Source organism: Paralichthys olivaceus, chromosome 24 (genome assembly GCF_024713975.1).
Source record: "Paralichthys olivaceus isolate ysfri-2021 chromosome 24, ASM2471397v2, whole genome shotgun sequence".
Taxonomy (NCBI): domain Eukaryota; kingdom Metazoa; phylum Chordata; class Actinopteri; order Pleuronectiformes; family Paralichthyidae; genus Paralichthys; species Paralichthys olivaceus.
Window position 1 is genome coordinate 5,092,473 of NC_091116.1, and position 27,141 is coordinate 5,119,613.

The window sequence follows — 27,141 nt, forward strand, 5'->3', positions numbered from 1 at the left end:
TGCTGGATCCTTGAAGCAGACGTGGCGTCCTGCTTCTTGCTCAGCAGTGTCCTTGTGAGGCTGGTTCCCTGAACGCACTCTGCCGACACTCCGAGGGCTTCCGAGCATCTGGAAGGACGATGCTTAACGGTGACGGCTGAGATGCTCTGGTCTGATTCCTCCAGATAGTCCGTACTGTTGTGGAAGGAGCTCAACTGATTCTCTTGCATTTGTAAAATATCATCCAGGTTCACGCCTGATAAGAGTTTTATTTCCTTCCTGGACATTTGTGTGTGTTTGGCCTTTGCTCACTTGCTTCCATCATCTGTTGGCTTTTTGAGCGTGGCCCAACCTCGACCTCCCATCTTCTCCTCTTCATCACTAAACCTGCCTTTTGCGTTGTGAGACTCGACTCGACAGCAGCAGTAGAGGGTAAAACTGTGGATGGAAACTGTTTGGATCTGAGGATGAGGTCCTCAATGGAGGCCTCTCTCTGGTGGAGCAGAGGCTGCGAACACAGTGACCTGTGAGCTGAGCGCAGACTAAGTGATGCTTGATCACTGCCGAATATGAAGAGATCGAAAAACATCTGCAGCACAACAACGCATCTGAATCAGATTCATATAAGAGGGAAGTGTTCATACAAACACGTTTCCTTTATACGTCACCTCTCTACACACTGAACAGTTTATTTAAGGTCTTCCAGGGTTTTATATTCAGTGTCAAACGACTGAAGCGTTGAGCATCTGATTTTCATAGAAATAAATAAATAAATCATTTTCTCAAATTGTGTCCTGACCCCTGCAGCCATGGAGTATGTACATCGTGGCTCTCAGGGGTTTTATTTGATTTATTTTTAAGAGAATAAAATATTAATACAAGATAATAAGATGTCAAAGTGCCGCCTCTTCTGTGAATGTGTTAATTCACACAATTCAGTTTTCTGTTCTCACCTTAAATCTTGAACACTTGTGACATCATTACCTGCTCAGACTAAATAAATAAACATGGACGACATGACAGCCCCCTGAAAGAGGTCTCTGTCTTCACCTAGTGGCTGGCTGCAGTATTGGTGAAAGACCCTGCCTCCCTAATGTTCGTGGATGGGACATGGAGGGGTCCCACTGATACACACACTCGACCAATCATGGGTCAGGCTCTATAACGTTCATCACTAAGTTAAGAATTACCTCAAACGACAGGAACCATCGTTGAAAATATTTATTTGACAATTTTCCTCCAACATGGAGGAGGCGGGACTTATGACCTATAAGCTACTGGTGGACATTGAGACATTTCTGGATCCGTCATGTTGTCCATCTTCCAGCAGTTTATATGTAAAAGACACCCATACTGAGATATAGGTTACAAATCCAGATGCTAATATTGTTATATGATCTTAAATGAAAATTTGATTCAATGTCAGGTTAATACGTTCGTAGCTTGTTCAGCTACAATTCAATTTTTGTACCTTCATCTTTGTCCAAAGTCCAGACATGTTGGTGAGGAATGTGATCACCTCCACGTCTCCTCCCCGGATCCTCCTGCAGCTCTGGAAGTGAAGGATCAGCTTGTCCTCAATCCTTCCTTCTGGGGGACATGGGACACAACCACTGGTCCTGCTACTGTCCCGGAGTGTCTCCATCAGACAGTTTTCACTCTCTCTGCCTGAAGCTGTAATAACAGCAGTGACACCCTTTGACCACTGAGGGGCTCTGTTTCCCCACATTTCACTCACTCTGCAGACGTTTTAAATGCAAACTGGCTCATTTATGCAGATGGAGATGAGGCTACAAAGAAAAACAAATGTCTCTGCAATGCCCAACAGGCACAGATACAAACTGCACAGCAACATCCTCAGAGAAGTTGCCTCATCTGATAGATTCTTTAAAAAAAACATCCTGCAACAAGTAGATGTTCTATTAGAGCGACCATTTGCTGGCTGTGAATTAATACTCGTCTTTTTGGCTTTCAGAGAAAGTTATGTCGACACGTGTGGTGAAAACATTTATTAGAGTCGAACAAGAATAAAAAGAAAGGCCACGCCGGACACAGAACTCCTCTTATGATTCACACAAAGAGAACCCCCCCCCCAAAAATGAAGTAGTGACAAACTTGATTGCATTTTTCTTGTGCATATAAACATTTTTAATTAAATATAAAAGAAAGTGGCCTGGCTGAGTGCAACACACATGTATGAGGGGGCTAAGAGAGGAAAATCCAGGCCCCGTCTGATTTCAATCAAATCTCCATCCTTGATCGTCACTTCAGTGCAAACGCAACATTCACTGTGTAGAACCGTGATGTTAAATTATTCAGGTAGTGGATCTATTATTCAGTGTTTATTATTGTATGGGCTCACATGGTACAAGTGCTGCGGCGTGTTTTATTGTTGGGAGCATGTTATACAAGAGACGACACCCGTTCACGTGAGCCTAACAAGAGATTACTTCAGTTTCAAACTGGAGCACAGCGACAACTTTACTGATCTAAGTTGATTGAATCAATTAAATTAACTTAATTTGATATGAATGCGAAATTGATATGAAATTATATGCTCTAATCTTCAAAAGTGGGCACAAAAACCTTCTTGAACCAGACTCTGGTTGATTATGTGTATGTTTTGCTGGATATGATGCTGCTGTCACACTCGTACACCTGCTATGAAATGAGCCAGAGTGGAGACACAAACATCTTAGCTGGCAAATAAATCCTAAAGCTCTCTGAACACTTTCACTTTTAAACAACAAACTGTTTTTTTTAGAAAAGAGGAAGCCTCAGATTTAACTCAGTGGCCATTTTACTAACAAACCCGAAGTGGTGGGTGCTGCTGCCTGTTGGCCAGAGAAAATTTAAAAAGAAACTAAAACAAAATAATAAAAAAAAGAAACATTCATTCTTCAAATCATTAGATACTGTTCTTGATTTGGACAGGGTCTGGGAGACAGTCCAGACTGAGGCAGCAGAGGCAGGTGGTTGGATGTGCGTTGATGTGGCGCTCCTTAGATGCACCGAGATCTCGGCAGCTATGAGCCGGCTTTGTGTCTGGTGTTTATTCGGAGTTTAAAAGGAAGCCCGGGGGCTGCGGTGGTGGAGCGTGGTGCTTGGGACAGCGTATCTGGAAGGTAGCACGGCAAAGATAGAGTGTGATGGGGCCAGGTCTCTGCTGGGAGCGTCTCTGGTTGTGTTTCGCAGCCAGGGCTGGTGGTCCAACAGCCGCGGGATCAGTTCGCCCCCTTCGCAGAGCTCTGCTGGGAGGAGGTTGGAGTCTGTACAGCTGATCCCCTCCGGAGGATCTGTCACTTCCAGGATGTGAGTGCTCACTGCAGACACACACACACACACACACACAGTCAGCAGCAGTGCCAGTAAATAAAACAACTGTCATGGGTGAAGAGAAAAATCAGACCTGCACCATCGGGAGGCTTCAATAAACTGCTGCAGTCAGCTTTTAAGTGTTCGGGTTCGATCGACGGTCAAACCTGTTGCAGTGTGCTCAAGAAAAATAATATAAAGCAATAGCTGTGTTTTTAATGCTTCTTGATTGATTAAAATATAAAAAAATAAGATTGTTTCTAATGGAGGGATTGTTGACGTGAGCACCTGAATAATGCAGAAAAAATAAACAGCTCAGCGAGTGCAAAAAAAATAATTACGCCACAATATTTGAAATAATCAGCACATTTCTTTCAGCACCAATACCGCCAGGGCTGCAGGTTGCACTGCCAGGTGTGGATTCTGCCCCGTCTGTAATTTATTCTGCTTACATTTACAAACACGACGCCTGCTCGCACAGCAACGGAGCGCAGCAAGCATATTCTGACACAATAAAGAAATGTGGCGTTATTTCAGGTAATCTGCCAAACAGACGACGCAGCAGCTGGATTTATCACGGGATTCGTTTCCGTTTTATGACTGGCGTCTTCAAACCTGATGTTTGACAGCATATTGCCTGAATTCCTGCACATAGCTATGAAGCTATACAAGGTTGATATCGGGCGCCTCTTGCCGTAGAGAAGAGGTCTGACTGCCGGTGACACGAGGTTCCCTGAACTCAAGCCTCCCTCTGGACTTCCTATTACCTGCTTCACCTACACTGAGATCTGAAGACAGAGATTTTCTGCTGGCCTTCCTCCCATGACCGCTACGCCAAACCCCCAGTGGACCCTGAGGACACAGAGGACAGTTAGAGGTGGATTTGTGGGAGGTGCGGAGACCATTTACATCATTTTGAGACAGTTGCAGGTGATCACAATAAAATCCCATGTTTAGCGATGGAAGACATTTGGGGTCCGTGACTAACCTGGTGTTTGGTAACCATGTGGGCAGTGTTGATCAGCGGATGTCTGATGGAGGGTTTGTAATGCAGAGGTTGGCCCAGTAGAGAGTAGTGGGCTTCACCTGAAGGTCACAGGAAAAATCCATGAAGTGCATGAATTACTGTTGTTCTCCAATCTGCCTACTGCGTCTGCTTTAGTGAGCGTGCAGGCTAAATTCAAAGTGTTATAGAGATGTTATCATCGTGAGCTCATGGTGATAATTTACAAGGCAAAAAAAATAGAGTTTCGTTTGCTGTTAAAATGAAATCATTTTTATAATTAACTTGCTAACAGGTTTTTTCCTGTGATTAAAATGTACCAGACTCAGGATTAAGACACAAACATAATTTCCTCTGTTTTAATTAGACGGCCATGTTGGTGAGCATTGTGCGCTCTTGAACTGTGGTGTGTGTGAGTGAGTGAACCCTGAGTGGCCCGCGTGTGTCTCCGACCTTGTCCACTGTGGCAGAAGGCTGTAGGGAGCTGGGGGTGGTGGGCCATGACAGGGATGGGCGAGATGCCTGGTGGGAGGCCCTTGACGCTGGGCAGCTGGCCTGGCGAGGGAGTGAGCGCCGGGGACGAGGGCAGGCTGCTCTACACACAACACACCGACGGGGGCGGCGGGAGGGAATGGGGAGAAAACACAAAACAATTTCATTCAAAAAAAAAAAAAGCAAACCTCAGCTTCGGCTTCCTTTCACAAAGTCATTTTGTCGTTCGAGCCTTTGCTTTAACGCACCATTCCATCCACATTAGTCCCACTAATGTTCCATTACAACCTAATGCTAAGGACTGTTTTGTCCTCATTTTCAGGTTGCGGCAGTGTTGACTTCATTTGCAGAGCCTGTTTACCATGACATTAACCTACATGCCTGCAGGGAGGCTGGTTTTAGCCCGAGCACTGGCTTTAACATTAGTTTTAACCCTCTGACATCAGTATTGTCGTATGTGACTAACCTTTTCTAAGCACATATAATTTCACTTGAAATGATCAGGAAGAAGCTAAACCTCTGGGCCACTGATTAAATTAAATGTTTTTAAAGCCATAAGACAATAAATGAGGTTTTAAATAGAATCGTATCACTTTCAACTATTAGGTGAAAATGGCTTTATTGCATTTTGTGTGATTATCTCCTCATAGTCTAAGCACTTGGGCAGCGTTTGTACCTGGGTGATGTCTGGAAGCGGTGGGAGCTCAGCAGGCCTGCGGCTGCGCTGGTTCTCGGGCCCTGGGTGTTTGTAGCCGGGCTGTTTCCGCTGGCAGGGGGAGGGGGCCCGGGGCTGCTGGCATGGGGGCGCTGTCATTTGCAGCATCACCATGCCACTGCTGGGGGCCGGTGGTAACAACCCTACACACACAAACACACACACACACACGTAACATAATTGATAGACACCTTATGTAAGTATTTTCATTTAATTCATCACCTCAACTCGTCATCTATGCACCAGAGTAAACCCAATAACCAAATGCGTTTGTGCCCAAAAGCTCCTTTTCAGCACTTTTGTTCAGCAACGTGCCTCATCAGTGAAAACTCTCACACCGTTAGCTGCTGAACAATTAGGCTTTAAGTGCCTTGATTATAAAAGGCACATCCGTGGTGCATTAACAGACCATTCCCTTTTCCGGCTAAATCCACCGCGATGATCCGAGAGATCCAATTATCTAATGAGTTTCTGACGCATGGCTGTGAATAATGTGACTTTAAAGGAAAAGAACAAACACGTGGAGATGTGACCTCCTGCTCTGTGAACTCAAAAATAATACAACACATTTACATCTAATTAATTTCTCTTTACATAAAAACTGGAAATCATATGACAAACTTTACACAGCTGACGCCGCTGTTGATTCATGGAATAATACCTAATAACAGTTGCAAGGACAGTGGATATTTGGACTTAATCTGCCGATTATTTCTGGCCCCGGCACAGCCAATTAAAAATGTTTACTGGTGATGCTGTAGGTAACGCATCCGCGAGACCTTCATCTGACCTCATTACTGACGAGCTGAAAATGATGGCTCCCTCCGCTGCTTTCCCGTGATATCAGACATGAATAATAAAGGTCATTAGTGAGGCGACCGCCCCACCTGAGTCTCTGGACAGTGATTCTGTGAGTCTTCTAAAGGCCAACACCAAACAGGAGGGACATGAAATAACTGTCTCATACCTCAAAAAGGCTAAACCCTGGAAGAACCCATTTTACCACGTGTATTTTTCCACAATCTTTTGCTAGTTTTCTTCTGTAAACAACTGTTTAACATCTTGCGTAGTACATACCTTTTTTTTTAAAACCAACTCAACCAATATACCGTTATCACTTTATTCAAACCCCGAAATGTCAATACTGTTATTGACTTCAATAATCAAGTATCAGTCAGGACACGACATCATCATCTACTTATTGTGTAAGTAGCTTGGATCACATTTTTTGTCACTTACATTTTTATTTCTTTAATCAAACACAATACAAATCCTCCTTAATTCCTTCCATGTGACATGAAGATGGTGATATATTGTGTGTGTATGTATAACTGCATAACTAATATCAACTACTGAATATCTTTAAAATAATTCATGAGGGGCTTCTTGTAAATAGCTGTGCTGCCATCACATGATAAACTACACAGAATCGTCATTTAGGAGGACGACAGTGAGGAAACCCAACATCAGTGATTTCTTATTTCAATCGTTTTTCCAAAAATGCTGAAAGAGTTGTCAACATAACGTTTGGTGGTGGAGGTGGATGTGCAAAAATCACTGTCACGCATCCAAACTCTGAAGGGAGCTGTCGTCACCCTGCTCCTTGTTTTCATGCAGATGTTGGAATTTTCAGCTTTAGAGGTGAGCTCACCTGCGTACTGTTGGCCTGGGTGCTGCTGGGAGACACAAGGGGACGAGGACTGGGGAAACTGGAGCTGCTCCATCATCTGGGTGGGCAGGAAACTCACTGTTGAACTGCAAAGAACAAACAGCAAGTGTTTTTTTTTGGGGGGGGGAGTTGTGTAGCGTTCACCAAATTAAATTAGACTTTTAAAAACCTCCCAGTCTAATATGACGCTCACTCTTACGGCGGCCTTTACAAAAATCCCTTCTAAACCTGCACAGACGTAAATCTCCCGGAGCTGCAAGACCCTCGAGATGCAGCTGAGGTATTAAATTTGAAATTTAACAGCAAAGTCCATCTGCGGAGTGGGCACGCTGCTCCGTGAGCACCCCGCCTGCAGGGACTCGTGTGCAGCTGGTGAAAAAGCAGGCTGCAGGTGGACAGTCCATCCTCATGGGAGTAGAGTGAGCTGTTCCGGACGCTACCGCATAAATCATCTCCACGACAACTGCCCTACTAACGCAGCCTCATTTTACAGCTGGGACAATGAGAAAGTCACCTCCCTCTCTCTGTGTGTGTGTGTGTGTGTGTGTGTGTTTGTGTCTTTTTGTTGTTCTCATGCAGGTGATGACTCTGTATGCGTGGTTGTGTTCATGTCTGGTGTTTGTGCATGCATGCTCGTCCCAGTAGTGCCCCACTCAACAGTATCCAGATTGATTGGGTCCATGGAAGAAGAAACTAATTACATGTTTTGCTTTCTGTGAACTAGTTCTATCAATCATCTATAATGAGAGAGGGTATGGTGATGCACGCTACTCCACGGCAGCGGAGAACTGGAGGAAAATGACTACAGCTCTTTGAGAGGGCGTCAGAGTCCACATTCATCAGCTGCACGCAGACCCAGTTCACCCAAAAGCATTCTGGTAATAACTTCACCCCCCCCGCAGTGAATAACGATGACCTTGGCTCAGAGGTGCAGTTGGGATTCACTCATCAGGCCTGTTATATCTATAAATAAGAGGCACCTTCACAAGTGAGAAACAGCTTCAAGAGCCCGCAAATCGGTTTCTGGGACAAAGCCGAGCTAATAACTCAATGTTAACCTGATTAAAGAGACTTCAGCGATTATAATACAGGGGAACCATAAATCAGAACAAGTGTATTATCAGTGTAAACACGGCTTAAGTTAATCTTGGAAAAATTAGGCAACATCAACTGAATTAATTCTGTAATATTTTAGGTCAGATTATTAAATGTATTAAATGTAAACTTCAAGTGGCTAAAAATGGTTTTAAATGTTTAAAGGTATTTTATCTTTAAGATTCAACTAAAAATGAAATCCTTGAGAAATAAACACAACAGCTCGAGCTTTGGAGGGAAAATGTTGCTCTTAAAAACCTAGACGTTGCTTAAATACATTTTTTGTTTAATCAGTTAAATTGAGAAAGAGATGAAATAATCGTGCACAGTCGGGCGTACCTCATGGTGGTGTGCTGGTTCTGGGGGAGCAGGCTGTAGTAGGGCGACATGCCAGCAACAGCCATTGCCCCCTGTCCCGGCTGGCAGGACACAAACACTGGCTGCTGGTACGTCTGCTGTGGCAGAGAAACCTGCTGTAGAAGAAAAAACGAATCAAGTGAATAACATAGAAAACTTTAAATGCACAACAACAAATGTTAGATCATTGGCAAAGGTTTGTGCAAATGGAAAACATGCAAATACATTTATTTTCTTAAAAGTAATAACTCAGATGTCAATAAATGTGTCTGTACACTTGAATACACTTTTTTCTCCTTGTTCCTCTACAAGAACATCAGCCTGAAAACAACAGCAATTTTCATTCATAACTAAATGAGCTGAAAGCTACTTGGTGATTTTATCAAATCTGACACTCAAAAGAAAAGCATCCCTCTGTAAAAAATACCTGATAAGACTGCATTGGAGGGTACTGGACCATCATGCCTTGCATCTGGTTGCCCATATTGCTTTGCTGGTTGCCAGTGAGGGCGAGGTTGGGTGTTGGCTGCACGCCCACTACAGTCTGGTAGCTGGACGCTGGGTTTGGCATCACTGCTTGGTGCACTGGGGCAAAATGAGAAAAGCATAACGGCGTGACCGGATGAAAAGAGACTCTCGATTATAACTGATAATCATATGACACACAAAACAATGCAATACAATATTCAGGATTCGTATGCAACACAGCAGGAGGAGAAGCTAATAAACCCTGGGAAAAGACTCATTTTGCGGTTTTGTGTTGAAATAGTTTGAATAAAGAGATTAAATGAAGGAACCTGCAGCAGATTGAAAGATTGTGGAAGTCAGGACTTTGCTCAGGGAGTTGAGCTGTTACAGCTTAGCAGCTTTGAGGCTCTTGGAATAATGAGAAAGTCAATATATTTGATTCAGCCTGTGGTGGCCTGAACATGCAACCTGAGTGGCCGGGCCACGTCTCTGCCTGGGAAAAAAAATATTCTACTAGTGATTTGGTCGAGTGGGTAAACACAAAATGAGATCGCACTTTTAAAGTACTTCTTAAAAAGTAAGACGACAAAAGACGATACAAAGTCACACAGGTACTGCCATTTTACGAACGGCCTAAAATGGCGGCGCTTGTTCCTAGCCTGAGGGGAGGAGGGGGTAGAGACGGACCCTTAAATGTCAAGGTGACAAAAAAGACATTTGAAAATACTGTCCCCGGTGACACACAGATGTGGTAATCCAAATGACAAAGGAGAGGACGTCCTTTTGTGAAGGTGTCTTTACAGTCTGCCGCCCTGGGAGGAAAGTACAACTAGACAATGAAAACGGTCCGCGAGGAACTGAGGGGGAGGACTATTTTTATCCACCCCCCGTCTCCCACCTTCGCTTACAAACCAAGCATGAAATGAGCGTAATATCAAATGCACACAGTTTTATTCCGTACCAGCGGGCAGCAGATGAGGGGAGACTGTGGTGTCTTTACTTAGAAAATTCCTTCAGAGGCAGATAATGAGTGTCCAGGCGTCAATGACTGCCCTGCTTTTGGCCGGGGACAGTTTGGTGCAGTTTAAGGATTAGAGCCATCAGCGAGGACGGACCAAAGAGTTTTTAAGTGACACAACTCCATCCTCCTTCAGTGACAGTTCCACAGTTGGTCTCTCGTCATAAAGACTGACGGGTTACTGTACATCCTGCAGGTGAGGAGTGAGGGGCTGAAAAAGAGACCGGTTCACTGTGAGATTCATAGAGGCCTCTCAGACAGCGTCCCGGCCCCGCATCCCGCCTCTCAGACTCAGGACAGTAAAAATCGCACAGAGCTGCACTGCTAAGCTGATAAAAGATGCCTTTTACACTGCAAACTATTCATTCCACTCAAACCTAAGGGATCTGTATCCAGATCGTATGTTGTGTGATGTATTTATGTTAAAAATAATTATTGATGGACAATATTTATTGGATTTTTAAAACTCCCAAATTTCATTATATGAGAGGGAATTCTAACGTTTTGACTATTTCTGACTATTAACATGCATCATTCAACCCATCATTTATAGTGTTTAACCTTTGCATTTGTTTCAATCAATGTTTAATTAAAGTATGGATTAAAATTTGTTATATTGGAATTTTTTTTGGATTTCATGTCACTTTGATCACAAGTACTCACTGATTAAATCACTGAGGAAGAAGTGCCTACTATAATTGAATTTTGTTGACATGTCATCATTGCTTAAAATAAAAGCTCATTATCTTTCATTTCACAGTAATTTTAGGTTTCATTAATTTAAATTTAATTGACAACCTTTATGATTATCTATTAATTGTTAGAGGGCATTTTCTCTTTTGACTCAGCTTCTCAAATGTGAAAATATGACCTTCATCTAAATTGAATATTTGATTCTTCGGCTGTTGGTTGGATTGATCAAGACATGATGACATCGACTTGGGGGTCGAGGAAATTGCGACGGACATTTTCATGTCAAGGAAGCTTTTAATAACCTCTAACATCACATAATAGCAACGACTAAGGGAAGATCCGTCGTTTCTTCACATTAAATACAAAACCCTTAACTCAATATGACCATGACTGAAGCTGAAGCCCTGCGGTGATGGCGACTGTCTGATGCAAGTGAGTGGAAACATTTGCAGGTTTCTCTGTGGACACCGACTGGGCCCTCAGAGAATTACCGCTGATCAATTATTTATTATGTGTGCAACCCCAGCTGCCGTGTCTTCACCTTTAGATGGTCTTATATGTATTGTTTTTAATTATTGCAAAAACAGAAGGGAAGTGAGGCGTTGGAGTCATTTTTTCCAACATTTCCCTCAGAAATAATTGCTGTCCTTTGCCTTTGTAGGTCAGCTTCATTTGTCCGCTGTCTATTCCCCGGGTCCCCAGCAGGGAAGCCGCATTTGCAGCCTACAGATGACAGAATAGTGCCGCAGCCACTTAAAGAGACGTACGTATGTCTATGTGTGTGTGTGTGTGTGTATGTGTATGTGTGTATGTGTGTGAGAGAGGCTGAGCAGGAGCTAACAATCTCAGCTCCTGTGGTGAAAAATAAAAAAAATAAAAAAGACGACAGAGAAACAGAATAATCAAGTAGACGACTCCCGGGGAGACATCTGAACTCATAAAAACAAACAAACCGGGAGGAAAGCAAGGGAGAAATATTTGTCCTTCACTAGAGCCGTCGGACTGCGGCTGGTGCAGCTCCCTCATGGAGAAAACAAATAAGAAGAGGAAGAACAACAAAAATGCAATCTAGGCACTCAAAGCAGGAGGTGAACAAAGTCTATTGCTAAAGCATGAAGGCCGGGCCTCACTGTGAACACCATGAAGTCTGGAGATTCAAGAATCAGAGATCCGGGATCTTATTCATTAAAACACCCTTTGATTTGACCATTGTTACTATTTCAAAGCTTTATTTAAAGCTGTGGTTCAACACAGAAAAAAAAGGACGACCTGCTGCTTTCTCGGTTTCCAGGAGGATTTGCATTGCAACTCAATTTTGAATTAGATATAATGACAAAGGTGAAACTGAAACTTTGTATTTACAGGGCTGTGCATGGATGTGTGTAAAAACAATATTTTATTTTTTATATATTCATAGAGTGAAAATAATTCGACTTTCTAAAAAAAACACAACTTAACATGTTAATGTATATCTCATTATAAAAAATGACTTATTACCTTGTTGCTGGGGCAGGTTTTGGCTCTGAGGGCAGTTATAGGGCAGCGTGTTGACGGGGGGTCGGTAGTGGTGGTGGTGGTGGTGCTGCTGCTGCTGATGCTGCTGCTGCTGATGATGATGATGATGCTGAGTGGAGCAGTGTGGGTGGTGGGCTGAAGAGCAGTAACATGTGGACATCTGTAGGAGACACAGAACACAAATTCAAAGATTGTGTAACACGTCAGCAGCCATTTAATCCATTCCCAAGCAACAAGAGAAAATGAAGGATTAGTCACAAAAGCTGGTTTCTGCTGCAGGAATTACACGTGGTGACAAATTAGCAGAAGCACAGCGGGAGTCCGTACCTGCTGTACAGGCTGCTGGAAGTAAGCATGCTGCTGGAACGGCGGGTTCAACGCGGACCCGGGAAAAGCATTGGGGCCCGGTGTGGAGCTGGGATATGCTTGGTTGGGGCCTGGAGTTGGGAGTGGGATGGGATGACCCTGCAGCACCCCTGAGTGTCCTCCTGATGGCCCTGCCATCATGTAGCCAGTAACCTGCTGCGGAGGGGCTCCCTGCAGTACCAGAGGGGAGGGGTGGTGGTGGTGGTGGTATACAGTCGGATAGTGGCGGGTGTCTTGAGCTGTGGCTCCGCTGTCGCTGGGCGGCTGCTGCGTCAGAGTCATGTGACTGAACTGGGCGTTCAGGACGTCAGGCTGGAAAGATAATTCAGGGTTACATTTCTGAAGAACAAAATTAAATCCAATTATATACACCAAACACAAATAAACATACACAAGCACTGACAATGAAACCTGGGTCACAGTATTTTACTCAGCGAACCAGCTCAGAAAATGGATCAATTCACTTCCACCCCCGGGGACAGTCAGCTGATTTCTAAACTAAGTGCCGAATCAAAGACATTTGTTAAATTGACTTCCACATGAGGATTTAAACAAATGCTGTATTTAAATCTGACCCAGGTCTGCAGAGACAAGCTAACTCCAGTGAACTATTTATCTGTATCACCAGCGCACACCAGTCCAGGTCATCCCTGACATGTTGTTGGAAGAGTAGTGTTTTTAGTCATGGATTATTCAGGGCTAACATCTGGTGATGAATTAAATATTAATGGAATTTTCGACAGGCATAATTAGTCACAGAGGCATGTCTTTCACTAAAACCAGGTCAGAAATGAGGTTAAGTGAATGCATGATCTATATATGTGGGTAATGGCTCCTTCTGGATTTAGATGCACCTTTTCACCAAGATTTTTTTTTAAAATTGAATAGTTAATAAATAATAGGGTCTGTTTGGAAAGGGGAGAGAATGTTGTGCTTGATTTGACATATCACTACAAAGACCTTATTATGCCAAACCTACAGTAACGAGAACTTAGTTCACAATTTGAAACAAACATAAAAGTCACATAGATAAAAGTATGAAGACCTGGATCAAATCAGAGCTCTGAGTTTTTCTTAAGCTTGAGTAGAATCTATTTGGGAGATTTTCTAGATAACTAGACAACTTAATTGAATTTCACAGCTCAGAGAAAAGTATAGATAAACTCTTAATGAGCCAGGTCTGGTAGAAGATGAGACGGAGGAAGAATAATAAAATGGAAGAAGAAAAGTTCTGTACCACAGTGTACTGTTGGTTAGGACAGATGGGCAGGAACTGAGAAGGAGGAAGAGGATAAGAGACCATTGGGTTGTGGACAGGCTCAGAGGACGGCTGGAGAGGACAGATCGGCTGAGGGAGGAAGGGAAGAAGAGATGGACAGAGGGACAGGGCATGAGACTTGGCGGATGTTGAAAGTAAAATGGCGGAAGCTTCAGCTGACCATTTGCTAAGTTGCTGTCGCTGCACCTGTTAGATGAGCAGTTTACAGAAACAATGGGCAATTTTATCAGTTGAAAAGGGAAGCTGGCTGCCAGCTACTTCTCATTTAAGTTTCTCAAACTCAAAACTCGCCCTCGTCAGGCAGAGATATGGCAGCTAAGTGATGATTGGATGAATAGTTAATTAAATGGCTTAGTGAAGCTCCTAACATCACACCATTGGCTCCAGTTTAAACACGAGAAGTTAGTGAGGTTAAGAAAACACTTCAAATCCAAAGTTCCAGATTCTAGCTGGAAGAAATAGCCCCACCCACTGACCTGGGAGTGCAGATGATTGGTCGTCTGCTGCTGGCTTGCGGCAGAGATCGGCTGCTGTGGGGGTTTCCCCTGCTGTGGATTCCTGCCAGCAGCGGGGACGATGCTTGCCGGGTTATAAACTACAGCGCTGCCATCGGGATGGATGAAAGGCTTGCCTGTTAAATTAAATTCATAAGGAGACAAAAAGCCACACTGATGTGAGCTGTGCACTAATAATTCAGCGTCCTTGAAAGGAAAACACTGGAATTATGGTGATTGAGACAGAGCAGGACACACCCAAACACAGTGAGGAGACACAAGAGCAACTGGCAGCAACATAAGTTCAGTTTTCAGATCAAAAGTGTGCGTTAGGCCCATGATGAATATTTTCAGATTCCTCCCATCTGTTCGAATCATTTTGATCAGCCTGCTTTGGTCTGACTACTAATTTGAAAGACAAACTGAGTGCAGCCTCATGCCAACATGTAATTCTGTCCCCAAGTCATGAATCTTCATCAGGACACCAGAAAATTACAAGACAGAGAAATTTATTTTGGGAATAAAATACTTTGATTTGACGCAGGAGATTTTGATTCAGCTGGAGCAGCTTTATCACCCACCTGTGTGTGGATTGACTAGAACGCTGCCGGGTGGTATCGCTGAGGGTTCCAACGGCAACACGTAGAAGTTGGTTGTGTCTAAAGCGGGTGGTGGCTGCGAGGGGATGCTCTTGATCATCTCAGGGTGTCCAGGGCCTCTGGTGTCAGCGGCCGGGTGGATTAATTGCGTGTTGAGGATGTTGGATCGGGTCGCTGCTGAAACTGGGAGAGGCAGCTGTGGACGGGATAGCGAGCTGGACGAGGACCCGACGCTACTGCATGATTCTGAACCTGACAAAAGTCGGAGCAAAACCATTATAATCTACTTCCTACATTTCCAAGAATCACTATAAGGTGGCTCCTGAAGAAAAACATGAACTTGAACGAATAATAATACGTTTATTTATTTGGCACAAAACACAGCCACAAATATTTTTCAATAAAAAGATATTTAAAAAAGCTGAGAGAATAAAACAAATTAAGAGTAATAAAAACTAATGACATAATATAACACAAAGAGTAAAATGATCTCAAACGGCATACAGTTAAATCTCTGAATAGCACTTTGAAACAAGTGGGTTATTGAGATGAGGCAGAGTTTGGGGCCCTGATCTCCTCTGGGAAGTCATTCTGCAAAGACTCGGTCACCTTTGTTTTTCAATCAAAGCATCCACAAATTCTTTTCATTCTTTAGTTCTGTAATTTAAATCTTATCAGTGTTCAGCTAATTTCACTGGAAAGACAAATTAATGATAAAATAGCTTCATAGCTTTGAGCAAAAAGGCAAAAAAAATGAGACTAGAAGAAGAATTTATCCTTTTTAACATGAGCTCCTGTTTTCAGATGGAGATATCTCACTGCTTGTTGCAGAGAAAGGTTATTTTAGGGCTGAGGAGGACAAGGCAGCACAGGCAAGATGTCTCCTCCACTTATACTCCCAAAACACTAAGTGAGGGCAGCCAGCCACGTCGTAAACGACTTTAAAAAAAAAGAAGAAAAGCTACTCGGCCAAGAAGCGTAAATAAGAGGACAAGCCCACAGCGCAGAACGCGTTTCATCTAATCTCAGCCAATCAACTTACAAATGTATCATATTGTGGAGTAAGCACTCACAGCCGGGGAGAAGCCCTAACTTCATCTTGGTGACTGGCGTGGCACTTATACATTATGCAGCAGCTCCTCATTGCTAAGTTTGATACTACTGCTGTAACAACACTTTTTAACAGCCTCTTCCATCACCACGTTGCTGCACGGCGATTAGTTCTGACAGCTGTCAGGCTACGGGCCGGCCCACAGACTTTATTGACCACGGCAGGACAACAAACATTTGTTCTCATAACACCTCAAGTGCCTCGAATGACAAAGGATTTCGCTTGACAATGCAAAATGTGCATTTCTGTTCCTTTTCCCCTCCATTTGTATAAAATTACTGAATTTCTCCTCTTAATGCTGGGATTCTTTCTCTTGTCTGAGGAAATGAAAAAATAACAGCGACAGAAATCACACTGAATTTACCTGAACAATATAATCACCATCAATCGCACAGCGGCTAATAAGACATGACTTCCATGTGGATGGCAGAATATCTTCTATGCTGCTTTTGTATTATAAACTCCCTCAGTAAGGTATTTTTACACTTAAACAAGTATTTTAAAATTTAATATTGTATGAAAGCTGTGTGACGCAGCTTCACGTCTGCCTCACTTGCCTGTTTTTGAGAGCCTCCCGGTGCTCTTGCTGCTGGCTGTGCTGTCCCCTCGGACGAGGCCCGGGGAGATGCCACTGAAGCTGCTGGCCTTGGTCATGGCGGGGCGCGGGGCGAGCCGGTTGGAGCTGTCCGAGCTGTCGGTGCTGCTCCACGGCCGAGGCTCGCCGTGCCGCGTTTCTGTCTCTGAGCTGCTCTGTCTGCTGGCACCTGACCGGCCGGCCCGTAGCCTGTGGAGGAAAACGACACCTTTATTTATAAGTTTGTATCTATGATGTAAAGCTCTTATTTCTGGTCTTATTTCTTCGCAATAACTTGAAAAATCTTTTTTATCAACAGTTCAAAAAAGCTGAAGAGTTCAAATGACAAGTAGATGAAAACTTAAGATTGCTTCGAGAAACATTTATCAAAATGATCAAAAAAGCTATTTAATTTTTTTTTTAATGTTTACTTCTCTTCTGCCATAAAATTAACCTGTTTTTTAAAAAAAAACAACCTATATCTGTATATTTCAATTTATATTTCAAAGGGTTTGATTACTCAATTTATACCTCAAACATGGCCGACAGCCATCTTATCAAAACACATTAATTCCAACTTTTATAGTTGGAATTAATGTTTCACTCACGGAAAAAAACAACAACACTCATTTATAACCAATTCTCGATCAATAAAAGATGACATTTAGAGAAATGGTTTCATGGTCTAATTGGCAAGCTTTGGTCCAAATAGCCTGTCCAACATGAAGAGGCCTGGGCTGAAAATCCTATTTCACAGAAGCTTTCTTGAGCAGCAGAAAAACAAATCCTCTGATCAGCACTCCTGTTCCTGAGCGAGCCGATTAAGACAGACGCCGATTCACAGGGTTCTTTCCCCCCCGCCTGCGTTGCAGTCTCTGAAAGGGGCTGAATGATGTGTGACGAAAGGGTGGGCCTACCTGAACATTTGCCGCCTCTGTTGGGTGCTCATGCATGCATCTTCATCCTGCGCACTGGAGGGAGGAGAGAGCTGTTACGGAACAGGCGGTGACACAATGAGACATCCACCATTTTAAAAACATGACAGAGCGGATGCTGTTGTGACAGGAAAACCACACAAGTGATTTATTTCAAAGTGAAGTGGTTCAGTTGCACAAGATGCTCAATTAACAATTCATGCATGAGAGGTGAAACAAAGCCGGTATTCAAGTGATCAATGCAGTTTAACAGCTTACCTTCTATCTAGTATATAGTGATCTACCTGTGGGTGAAAATGAAAATTACAGTCAATTAAAGAAGTACAGTTAATTCAAAAAATTTGAGGTGTGCTTAAAGCTACGTTTAAAAAAAATCATGTGTCAATTCTATAATATTCATCCATGACTATAATACATTTTACATTTAATAGCAGGTGCTTTGAACCCAGTATAACTGCCTGCAGGTCTACAAAGAGGAGCTTACGTCTAGAAATTCATAAATCCAGCAGTGGTAATTGGTAGCAAGAAATCTACTGAATTTGCACATGAATAGAAATGACACAAAGATTTGTGCAACATGGCGCCCCACCCCCCAGCCCGCCTACACTAACAGCTCTCACATCATGTGCAAATATCCTTTCTCTGGCTCGCTGGTACTCCTCCTCCCGCTCCTCCATCGATTTGCTCCTCTTGTCAGCTTTCAAACGCATTCGAATCTGGCAAGGACACACACCACACACACACACACACACACACACACACACACACACACACACACACACACACACACACACACACACACACACACACACACACACACACACACACACACACACTCTTCTTTAGCAGCTATGTATGGGACGCCAGATTGTCCCACTCTTACCAACATGTCAGAAATGAAAGTGACAGCTTGGTAGAGGAAAAAAAAAAACCCAACACCCACCGTGCTGTCTTCACGATCAAAGCTGGAGTTGTCTCGTTTGAGAATGTAGCGTTTCTGAAAATCGTCCGCCCTGTCATCCTTGATGTGCTCGGAGAATTTCTGATCGGGTCTGTCGGTGGGGGAATTCACAGGAGTTTTTAGTGGCAGCTTCATTCCAGGCAGATGCTGACAGCAACATATTCTAAGTAACAGGAAGGGCTGGATAATAACTTATCTGTCAAGTGACTTTAGCAGCTAAGGCTACAGCACCTTCACCACCATTTAACAAGTAAAGTGATATTATTTCATCTCCTTCAAGTGTCTAATTTTCATGTAATTTATGCTCTGAGTTTAAAGAGGCTTGGCTGTAGGTAAATCAGGAAAGAGAGGCTCACATTCTAGTGTTGGTGGTTTTGTTGATAACCACTGATTTTCCACTGGGGTCCACATTGTGGTCCATTCCAAAGTAGGCTGCCACTCGATGTAACAGCATCCTATGGTAAGGCGTCATGGGTGGAAACTTTCTCTTTTGACTTCTAGGGAGGGAAATAGAAATGTGATTAAAGGTCAATACACAATATCAGAGTGAACTGAGGAGTTCAGGAGGCAGTTTTATGAAATACACTCAAACAAGGCCACAATATTTCTTACTCGTTATTGCTGATGAAGTCCAAGATGTCCTGTTCAAGTTTCAGAAGCATGCTTCGATCCCTGGAAGAACAAAACATGTGAGCATGTTTCTCCTGCCACACTAAAAGCTTGTGGCAATGTTTAGGTACTACTCATAACAACAGAAAAGCATCGGTCAAACCAGAAAGTAGCATAACAATATTCATCCAGGAGTTTTAACAGAATATGAGGATCTAGATGTTGTGCAAGTTGGTCAAATAAAATGTAATTCTTGTTTGTGTGCCAACAAGTAAACATACTTAGGGTTGCCCTTCAGTGTGTTGACCAGGAACTCATGGAGATCTATGCCAGTTGAATCTGTGTAGTCTTGACTGGAATCTGAAAACAGAGACAGGAGAATTGTTTCAGTGATCATAAAAATAATAGAGCTCATTTCTAAACAGCAGATTCCATGGTAATTACTTCCTGCATAATAAGAACTTGACAAGACAAGACAGATCCCTGTGAATGTCGGTGATGTGGTGCACTGATGCTAAACTTAGCTGCAAACTTGTAACCAAATGTACAGAAACCAGTATATAGCCAACACCATTGATGTCATTGTTTCCAGTAAATGCTCATTACACAAAGCTACAGTGTGCAAAGAGAAATCATTGTTTCCCAAATGCTCCTTATTGCACATGAAACTTCAAAACATCTGCATTAGTGTGGATAGGACCTAAAGAAAGAATCCAATATCCTGATTTATAGAGCAGCTCCTAATCTAAACCTTCTCAATATGGTTTCCTCTATATGAATAATTAAGAACTGTTCCACCTCGTTAACTCTCCCAAACTAATGATAAACTGTTAATGAAACACCCGTTATGAATATTGATATGCAAATCAAGCTGCCTGTCATTCAGCTATTTGTGAGTGACAGAATAAATGTCAGACTACACTTCAGTAAAAGAGAAACTTCACAATGTGACCAATACCGAGAAGGGAAAAAGAAAGAAATGTGGCAGCTTGAATCTGCAGCAGTGAGCGCTGAAGTGGACGGATAACGACGTTGACACCGGCAAAAAAAAACATGTTCCCGTGTGCCAAACAGAAGAATAGGAGCCGTCAGTGGGAGTCAGGAGACGCCGGCGCTCACTCCCCTTCTGTGGGTGTCTGCTTTCTATAATTGGAGGCTGCCTCATCAGGAGTGTTGCTCCACAGAGGGAAGCAGACACCTTTATACGCCTGTGGGAATCTATGTAATTGCTTCACACCTTGAGCTTGTCGCAATTAACTGAATCACGCCAATTATCGGCCCATAATGAGATATCATTTCAAATGGAGGAGTGCTTTTGGTCAAACTGGAGGGCACAGCGCCAGAAGAAAAAAAATGTTTAGGATCGGATTTTCCTCTTGACAAGGTAAAGGATGTAATTATTATAAGGCTGTAATTTGGCTGAGTGACAAGGATTGTATGATAAGTATCATTAAAGCATTTGGCTTCATTTCCACACTTTGCCATCAGATACCCTGTCACCATGATATAATAGATTATATGTATTACATTTATGAATTTCGCCACAATTTCCTACATATGAATTCCAAATTCTGGATGTAGTAAAAGCACATGCACCCTTCCAGCTGTTTTTTGGGAGTAAGCAATGTTTATAAATGAGGCCCCAGGTGCTTATGATGTAAAGAAAGCTGAGGTGTTAATGGAAATATTTCAGCTCCCGTCACCGCAGAAGTTAATCAGTTTCCGGGACATCATTCTCATCAGGACTTTATCAAAGATTTTAACTGTGAAAATCAAACCAAACTTGTATAAAATATGTTTAGATACATCTTTCACTGAAGGTTCAAGGACATGAATATTGTAAAATGAATAAGAATGAGAAGTCAAGGTTAAGATATGCAGGAACAAATCTAATATAGCAAAGAGAAAACCCCCCAAAATCTACATGTATTTTGAAGATGAATAGTGCACCGTAGGTTTAATTTCATTTCTCACCTCTCGACAGCCTTTTCCTCTGCGTTTTCTCGGGTTTTTCCACCTTGTCACAGACGTCCTCTTTCTCAGCTTGGTCCTGCATACCTCGTTCTTCCTTTTCAAAGGGCTGGAGAAGGAATCCATCCTGTTAAATCAGAATCAGAAGTACTTTAAAAGGAGGAAAAATAACCAACTTAGAGGTGTGCGTTTGAAATCTTTGATCATTAAATGGTGGAATGTGTGAATTTAACTATTTTTGGGTCACTCAGACTAGCTACCACACACACACACACACACGAGTCCAACGGTGTCAGCATTTTAGAAGGGCGTCAAAAGATAAATGTGAACCTGTTCTCCTCTGATCGATGAGCAGACGTGAGAAATTAATTTAGAAAGGAGGTATTTAATATGAGCCATTTCATCCTCCATGATCTTGCCTGAGGTTCTAGGTTAATTAGAGAATAGCACGGGCAAAAGAGGCCACTGTTAGACACCTAATAAACCCTCCTGGTTTATCTTCGAAAACCTGTTTCCTTCCTGGCAATAATGCGCCTGCGTCCATAAATTCCAAATCACTATGGCAATTAATCCGCCAGATTAGCTTGTTTTTGTCAAGCCACCTGAATAATACATGAATCGGAGCCTGAAATCAAACAACACAGCACATTTTCATTCCATAAAAGTTCATTAGAATGAGGAGTTTCATTGTAATCCCAAACCCAACTGTAAAAATGAATAAATCCAGAAGATCAACCGTGCTGAAGTTGAAGTCTGGCATGGATGTTTTGAGAGATCTATTAAAATTGGCCTTGGTTTACCCCAGTCGTACGCTTCCTCTACCACACTCACCCACACTCACACTCGACTCAGACTTCGAGCAGTATCTGATTTGCTTTTCAGGCGATTCCACAAAGCCTGAAAAGGAAAGCTGAATAGAGGAGAGGGGTTGCCGGTGCACGGTAAGTGGATTAAACACAACTCTGGAAAGCTAACATCAGAGAGAGAGGGTGTGTGTGTGTGTGTTAAGAGAGAGAAGTGAATGAATGATGGCATGAGAGAAGGGGGTGACCCAGTGGTTGGGAGAGCTGCTCATAACCAAAAAAGGTCACGAGTTTGATCCCTGTAACAGCTGCGGAGCCAGATAATGAGACGCTATGTTCTCCTTCATTTTAAGATGCGGTGATTATATGTGAAAATGTAATATGCTAATGAGAAGCGTGACTGACTAATTGCCTGAGCGAGCCTGGGAGAAAGTGAAAATGAGTCTCGGATTGTGCGTTGTGGAAGTGACAGCGACTTTGTATGTGTGTGTGTGTTTTTCAAAGCAAAGGGATTTTTTTTTTCTTCTCCTGGCAAGAAGCGGTGATGTTTGCTACTTAATGCCACCCTTGGCATCACGTGGAAGCCGCCCAGTTGATGTGCAGCTGTTGCAAGCTGCCTCATTTGTTTCCTGACATCCATTTACCTTCAGATAAAAGAAGAACAGCGGGAAAATGATGGCCTTCTGAATACGTAATGAACGTGCTGTCAGCCTGAAACAAAAAGTACGTCTGTGTATTCAGACACCCGCGACTATTGGCCGTTGATTCAAACTGACAGCCAGGCCTTCTTTGTAAGGGTGGTTGTAAATTTGGAGATGCACAACCTTTAGATCCATACAGGCCTTTTCCACATATTTTGACAGTGGCAACAATAATGTAAAATGGTGAACAATGGGAAATGTTGAGATTTGACTGAGAATCTGTGATCATCCAGACGATTGTGTACTCCACTAATGCGTTTTTCCCCCCTTTTCTTTATTGCTTTACCTCGCCCCTCTAGGTTAGTTTACCGCAGAAGGAGTCTCGACTCCGGGCCCAATAACAGTAGCGGGGGAAATATCAGGAGTATTCAATTAGAGCGCTCCACAGCTCTCTGTAGCTGACGTGTGGAAATTGTAATTTCCTGGACATGATTGATGGCAGTAATACAAGACGTCGTGTGAGTGCAGACGATGCGAAGCTGTTGTGGGAATAAAACCCGCCCTCTGGTTATGCAGCTCAGTGCTGACTGGCTGAAACGGTGAGAACCGACTCACCTGTGTGTATTTGTGCATTGTGTGTATGTGAGTGAAAGCATGCCGGGAGCTGTGCAGAGTGGCATGTAATGGAGAAAGTTTGATCAGCCAGGGGAGTGGGGAGGGCTTGGTCCGGACATTCAGTGTAAAGAAAAGAGTTGAATTAGCAACGGCTGGCTCGCCATCGCAGCTCTTTCTGTTTTCATGATGGTGATGTTTTTATCAGGCGGTCGTGGCCTGGTATTTAATCATAGCTGTCAGACGAAGGACACTAATCAAGCATTAGAGGTCTACCTGCTCGAATATAATGAGCTGGAAGGGAGAACTGATCCGAGGTCAGCATAACAGTGCGAAGCATGTGGGCTTGAGCTTAACAAATTGGGCTGAGGTGTCGGGAAAGCACATACTTCACCCTGGGCTTGATGAGACGAAGGTGAATTGAAGAATTTACAGTGTTTAAAAAGAAAAATCGAGCATATATGAACAGAGTGTATTTGCAATTAGAGAGGTGCCAGTATCAAATATTCAAATTTTTAATTATTTAAAGTTTTAAGAAATACTATTGGAGATGAAAGGTAAAACTACCTTCACAATGATTTCTGTAGATTCTTTTAAAAATCAAAGTATGAAATAAATACATTTCCAATGTTACGCTACAACAAGAGATTTACATGCAAAGAGCCCGATGGTCCTGTTGTGGTAGTACTGCCTGTTTGACCGATAAGTACAACGCGCCAACAATCGTGGCATTAACAGTTGTAGCAATGGATGGACGGATTCAACACAATGCATTGAAAAAATGGTTGACCAGGACATCTCCAATGTGAATGCACTCACTTATTTACGGAGACTGTTTACCTGAGGTGCTGCTGAAGGCTCAGGGATAGGGCAAGGGAAGGACTCTTCACACACTGCCAGGCTCCGCACGAGCTTTAGCCTGGTGTTGGACTAAGGGTGCAGGTAGGTGGGCACAGTTAAAACCATGCACACACACACACAACTGCATCAATATCATCACGCATCACAGTGACAAGCCAAAGTAAAAGAGAAAACAGCCAGCGAGCACAATCAATTCTTGCAAGCAAAATCATACAGATCCAATATTTCACATTTTCGCTGACAAATCTTGTTCCTAGAGTGACAGAGCTTTTCGCCCGCTAAGATGTAGATCTGTGGCTCCAGATTCTCTCCGATAACTTAATCAGAACAATCTTAAGTCAAAAAGTCAGAGTAAGCGTTTTCACATAAACCTAATCCGTGTCATATTTTTCCTGAACATCAACAGCAATGCAGCAAGCTCACAGGATATGTCCATTTCAAACTATTTGCATTCTCAGGCACAGCTCAGACGTCAGACTTCACTTCACATAATGACATCTCATATATTGAACTGGAGGAATTTTATACATCTGCAGCAATGTGTACGATGACAACTTGCTCGACAGGAAACACAGGTACAACTTCCAACTCAATCCAAGCAAACAACGCAATCCAAGTGCACATGAGACGCGTTCGGAGCATCCTTGCACAACATGCATTTCTATTGTACTGTACCTTAGAGTACTTCACAGGCTGTCCATAGGAAGGGGAGGGGTGCAGGATAGAAGTGCACAGGAAAAACAAATCAAACAAACCACAGAAGTTTGGAAGGGGAAATGAGGATTGTAACTTTTTTTTTTTAAGAAGTGGAGAAGTTTGAATTAAATATGACTGGCCTACATTTTGTGCATTCACGCACTACTAGCTCTGCAAAAGCGCAGAAACAATTCAAGATGGCAAAAAAACATCATCTCGAAATGCCTACGTTTTAATGTTTGTTCCTAAAGTGAAACATTTTAGAGGCATTGATCTGCAAAAAAGAAAATCCTCTTTGCAGCATGAAATCTCAAGTTTAACATTCACAATTTCCTGGGAGCATGAATTAATTTCTGCAGAGCATATGGCACCAAAGCAGTTGCACTGTAGGGCCACTTTCTCTCTCTCTCTCTCTCTCTCTCTCTCTCTCTCTAACACGGAGCAGAAAACAAAAGCCAGACATTTGGCTGCAAGCGCGTCAGGTCAGTTTTATGCCGAGCTCCCAGCTCCATTTAGCTGTCATGTGAATCAGACCCAGGCTCTGGGGGTGAGATGCAGAGAGCAGAGAGAAACCAGCCGCCCAACAGTGTGTGAGACAGCTCGGTGCCTCTGCGCTTTACGCACTAGTGGCTTTGTGTGTGTGTGTTATGTGTACGTATAAACAGAAGGTCTCTCAGTAAGTGCGCACAGAGGAGGGGGGAGACCTGGCAGGAGCCATTTTAGTCTGAATTGTAACAGAGCCCAGTCCTCTGATTCCTAATCCCAACATGTATCCACACACACTCATGCACACAGAGCTCTGTCCTTCCCACCTGTCCTCTAAAAATCAAAAGGACAACCCCTCCCCTCCCTCATTGAGCTTGAGGGCCAAATAACACCTATAAAAAAATTGAAATGGACCACTATTCGCCCATCTCCAGTGTCTGTGACCTGCTGCGCCCCATTTTCTGTAGCAGGTAATGTGGATGTGGAAGAGGTGATGGTGGGGGGGGGGAGGGCTGGGACTGTGAGTGCACCGCTACACCAGCTAATTGAGTGGCGTGGGGCCGGTGGGGAATGAACAATGCCGCCAGGAGATAAAGGAATGGGAAAAAGGGGGGAGAGGGAAAGGGCTGTAGTCAGCAGAAGTAGGGCGGCCACCAGCCACCTGTCCTGCTGCAGAGGACGGAGCTGGAGGCAGATGGTGGCAAAGTCACCCAGTCTTTGTAACCCCCTCCTTTTTCCTCTGTTGGAATGCTATTCTGCATCCCCTGTTCCTTATCCTCATTCCATACCTCCTCCCTTTCTCCCACAACGAGTTTTTCAGGCGTTTAACCATCGCTGATACGAAGAGCGGCGGAATTAGCTTCACTTCTTCTGTGGTGAGAAATTACAATCAGAAGGTCAGGGGCTTCAGAGCCAACAGCATATGTTGGCATGGACACGGTAGAATTATGCCAGGGTGAGTTTTAGGAGGAGGAGCAGAATGAGAGGTAAGTAGTTAGATGGCCTACATTTGGAGAGGTCACAAAAACCTCACAGGGGGCTCGAACATAAACTACGTCAATTTAAGGTGAGACCATTTTTTTTCAGGTGGGAAGAACTGAAAAAAAAAAATCAAGAGAAGCATATGGCCCAAATTGTCAATATATTCCTTTGACTGACATCATCCTTAGGTCAAATATCTGAATTTACAACATTTTCCGTTTTAGCTCCAAACACATGCAGCTTTAAAGTTTTAAAATCTGTGGCTAGTTACTTTGACCACAAATGGAGGAGAAATCAATCTTAATTCTTATTTTTCCTTTTCCTCCTGCTCTTTCTGACATTTGTCTCAAACACCATCACACTCTAACTTCCTCCTCCCTTTTATCCCTCCTCTTAACCAAACTCTCAACTCATCCCTCCCTCCTTTCTCCTCCTGCGTCCCACCTCCTCTCGACTGCGACTCCCCCATGCTGGTGTCATTCTGTTCCCCGGGCTAATGCAGACACAGGAAGTTGGTAGATAAACCAGGATTTGGGCTCCAGATTATCTGCTTGCCTGGCTCCCTCGCTCTGCCTGCCTCCAACCACAAGGCCAGATTGGCCTGAATTCTATTTTTAGGCTGCAGCCAAAGAGACAATCCTTTTTCTTTCCTTGACCACATTTGAGGAGATTTCTAATTGTTTTGACACTTTTCCTTTTTTAGTATCCATTCCTCTGTGGACTCAAACCAGTCAGCACCAGCTTTACTTTAAAAGGCAAATTAACAAGTGAATATTTTCTGTGGTCCCCGAGCACATTTGTTGCAGCGACATAGAGACCTAATTAATTAGCAGTTTATTTGAA

The 27,141-nt window shown here is 43.2% G+C and overlaps 1 protein-coding gene across 15 annotated transcripts in view; it reads right to left on the minus strand.

Moving 5' to 3' along the window:
* Positions 1-1,973: 1,973 nt before the first annotated feature.
* The window catches only part of LOC109643182 (R3H domain-containing protein 1-like), a 37,108-nt gene continuing 11,940 nt past the window's right edge, over positions 1,974-27,141 (minus strand). For 3 of the 15 annotated variants that reach the window (XM_069521475.1, XM_069521476.1, XM_069521477.1), the window contains exons 4-27: positions 24,811-24,828; positions 24,115-24,204; positions 21,222-21,345; positions 19,529-19,607; positions 19,251-19,310; positions 18,995-19,135; positions 18,621-18,729; positions 18,298-18,393; positions 17,936-17,961; positions 17,660-17,713; positions 16,726-16,952; positions 15,040-15,309; positions 14,441-14,595; positions 13,923-14,033; positions 12,647-12,997; positions 12,302-12,479; positions 9,053-9,210; positions 8,608-8,741; positions 7,156-7,259; positions 5,466-5,647; positions 4,751-4,892; positions 4,283-4,380; positions 4,062-4,146; positions 1,974-3,302 (exon numbers count right to left, since the gene is read on the minus strand). In XM_069521475.1, the coding sequence (XP_069377576.1) occupies positions 3,043-3,302; positions 4,062-4,146; positions 4,283-4,380; positions 4,751-4,892; positions 5,466-5,647; positions 7,156-7,259; positions 8,608-8,741; positions 9,053-9,210; positions 12,302-12,479; positions 12,647-12,997; positions 13,923-14,033; positions 14,441-14,595; positions 15,040-15,309; positions 16,726-16,952; positions 17,660-17,713; positions 17,936-17,961; positions 18,298-18,393; positions 18,621-18,729; positions 18,995-19,135; positions 19,251-19,310; positions 19,529-19,607; positions 21,222-21,345; positions 24,115-24,204; positions 24,811-24,828 (3,252 nt within the window). In that variant the 3' untranslated portion in view covers positions 1,974-3,042. Of the gene's footprint in view, positions 3,303-3,388; positions 4,147-4,282; positions 4,381-4,750; positions 4,893-5,465; positions 5,648-7,155; positions 7,260-8,607; positions 8,742-9,052; positions 9,211-12,301; positions 12,480-12,646; positions 12,998-13,922; positions 14,034-14,440; positions 14,596-15,039; positions 15,310-16,725; positions 16,953-17,659; positions 17,714-17,935; positions 17,962-18,297; positions 18,394-18,620; positions 18,730-18,994; positions 19,136-19,250; positions 19,311-19,528; positions 19,608-21,221; positions 21,346-24,114; positions 24,205-24,810; positions 24,829-27,141 lie in introns of all 15 variants that reach the window. The other 12 variants (XR_011240532.1, XR_011240533.1, XM_069521478.1 and 9 more) reach the window with 12 other exon arrangements.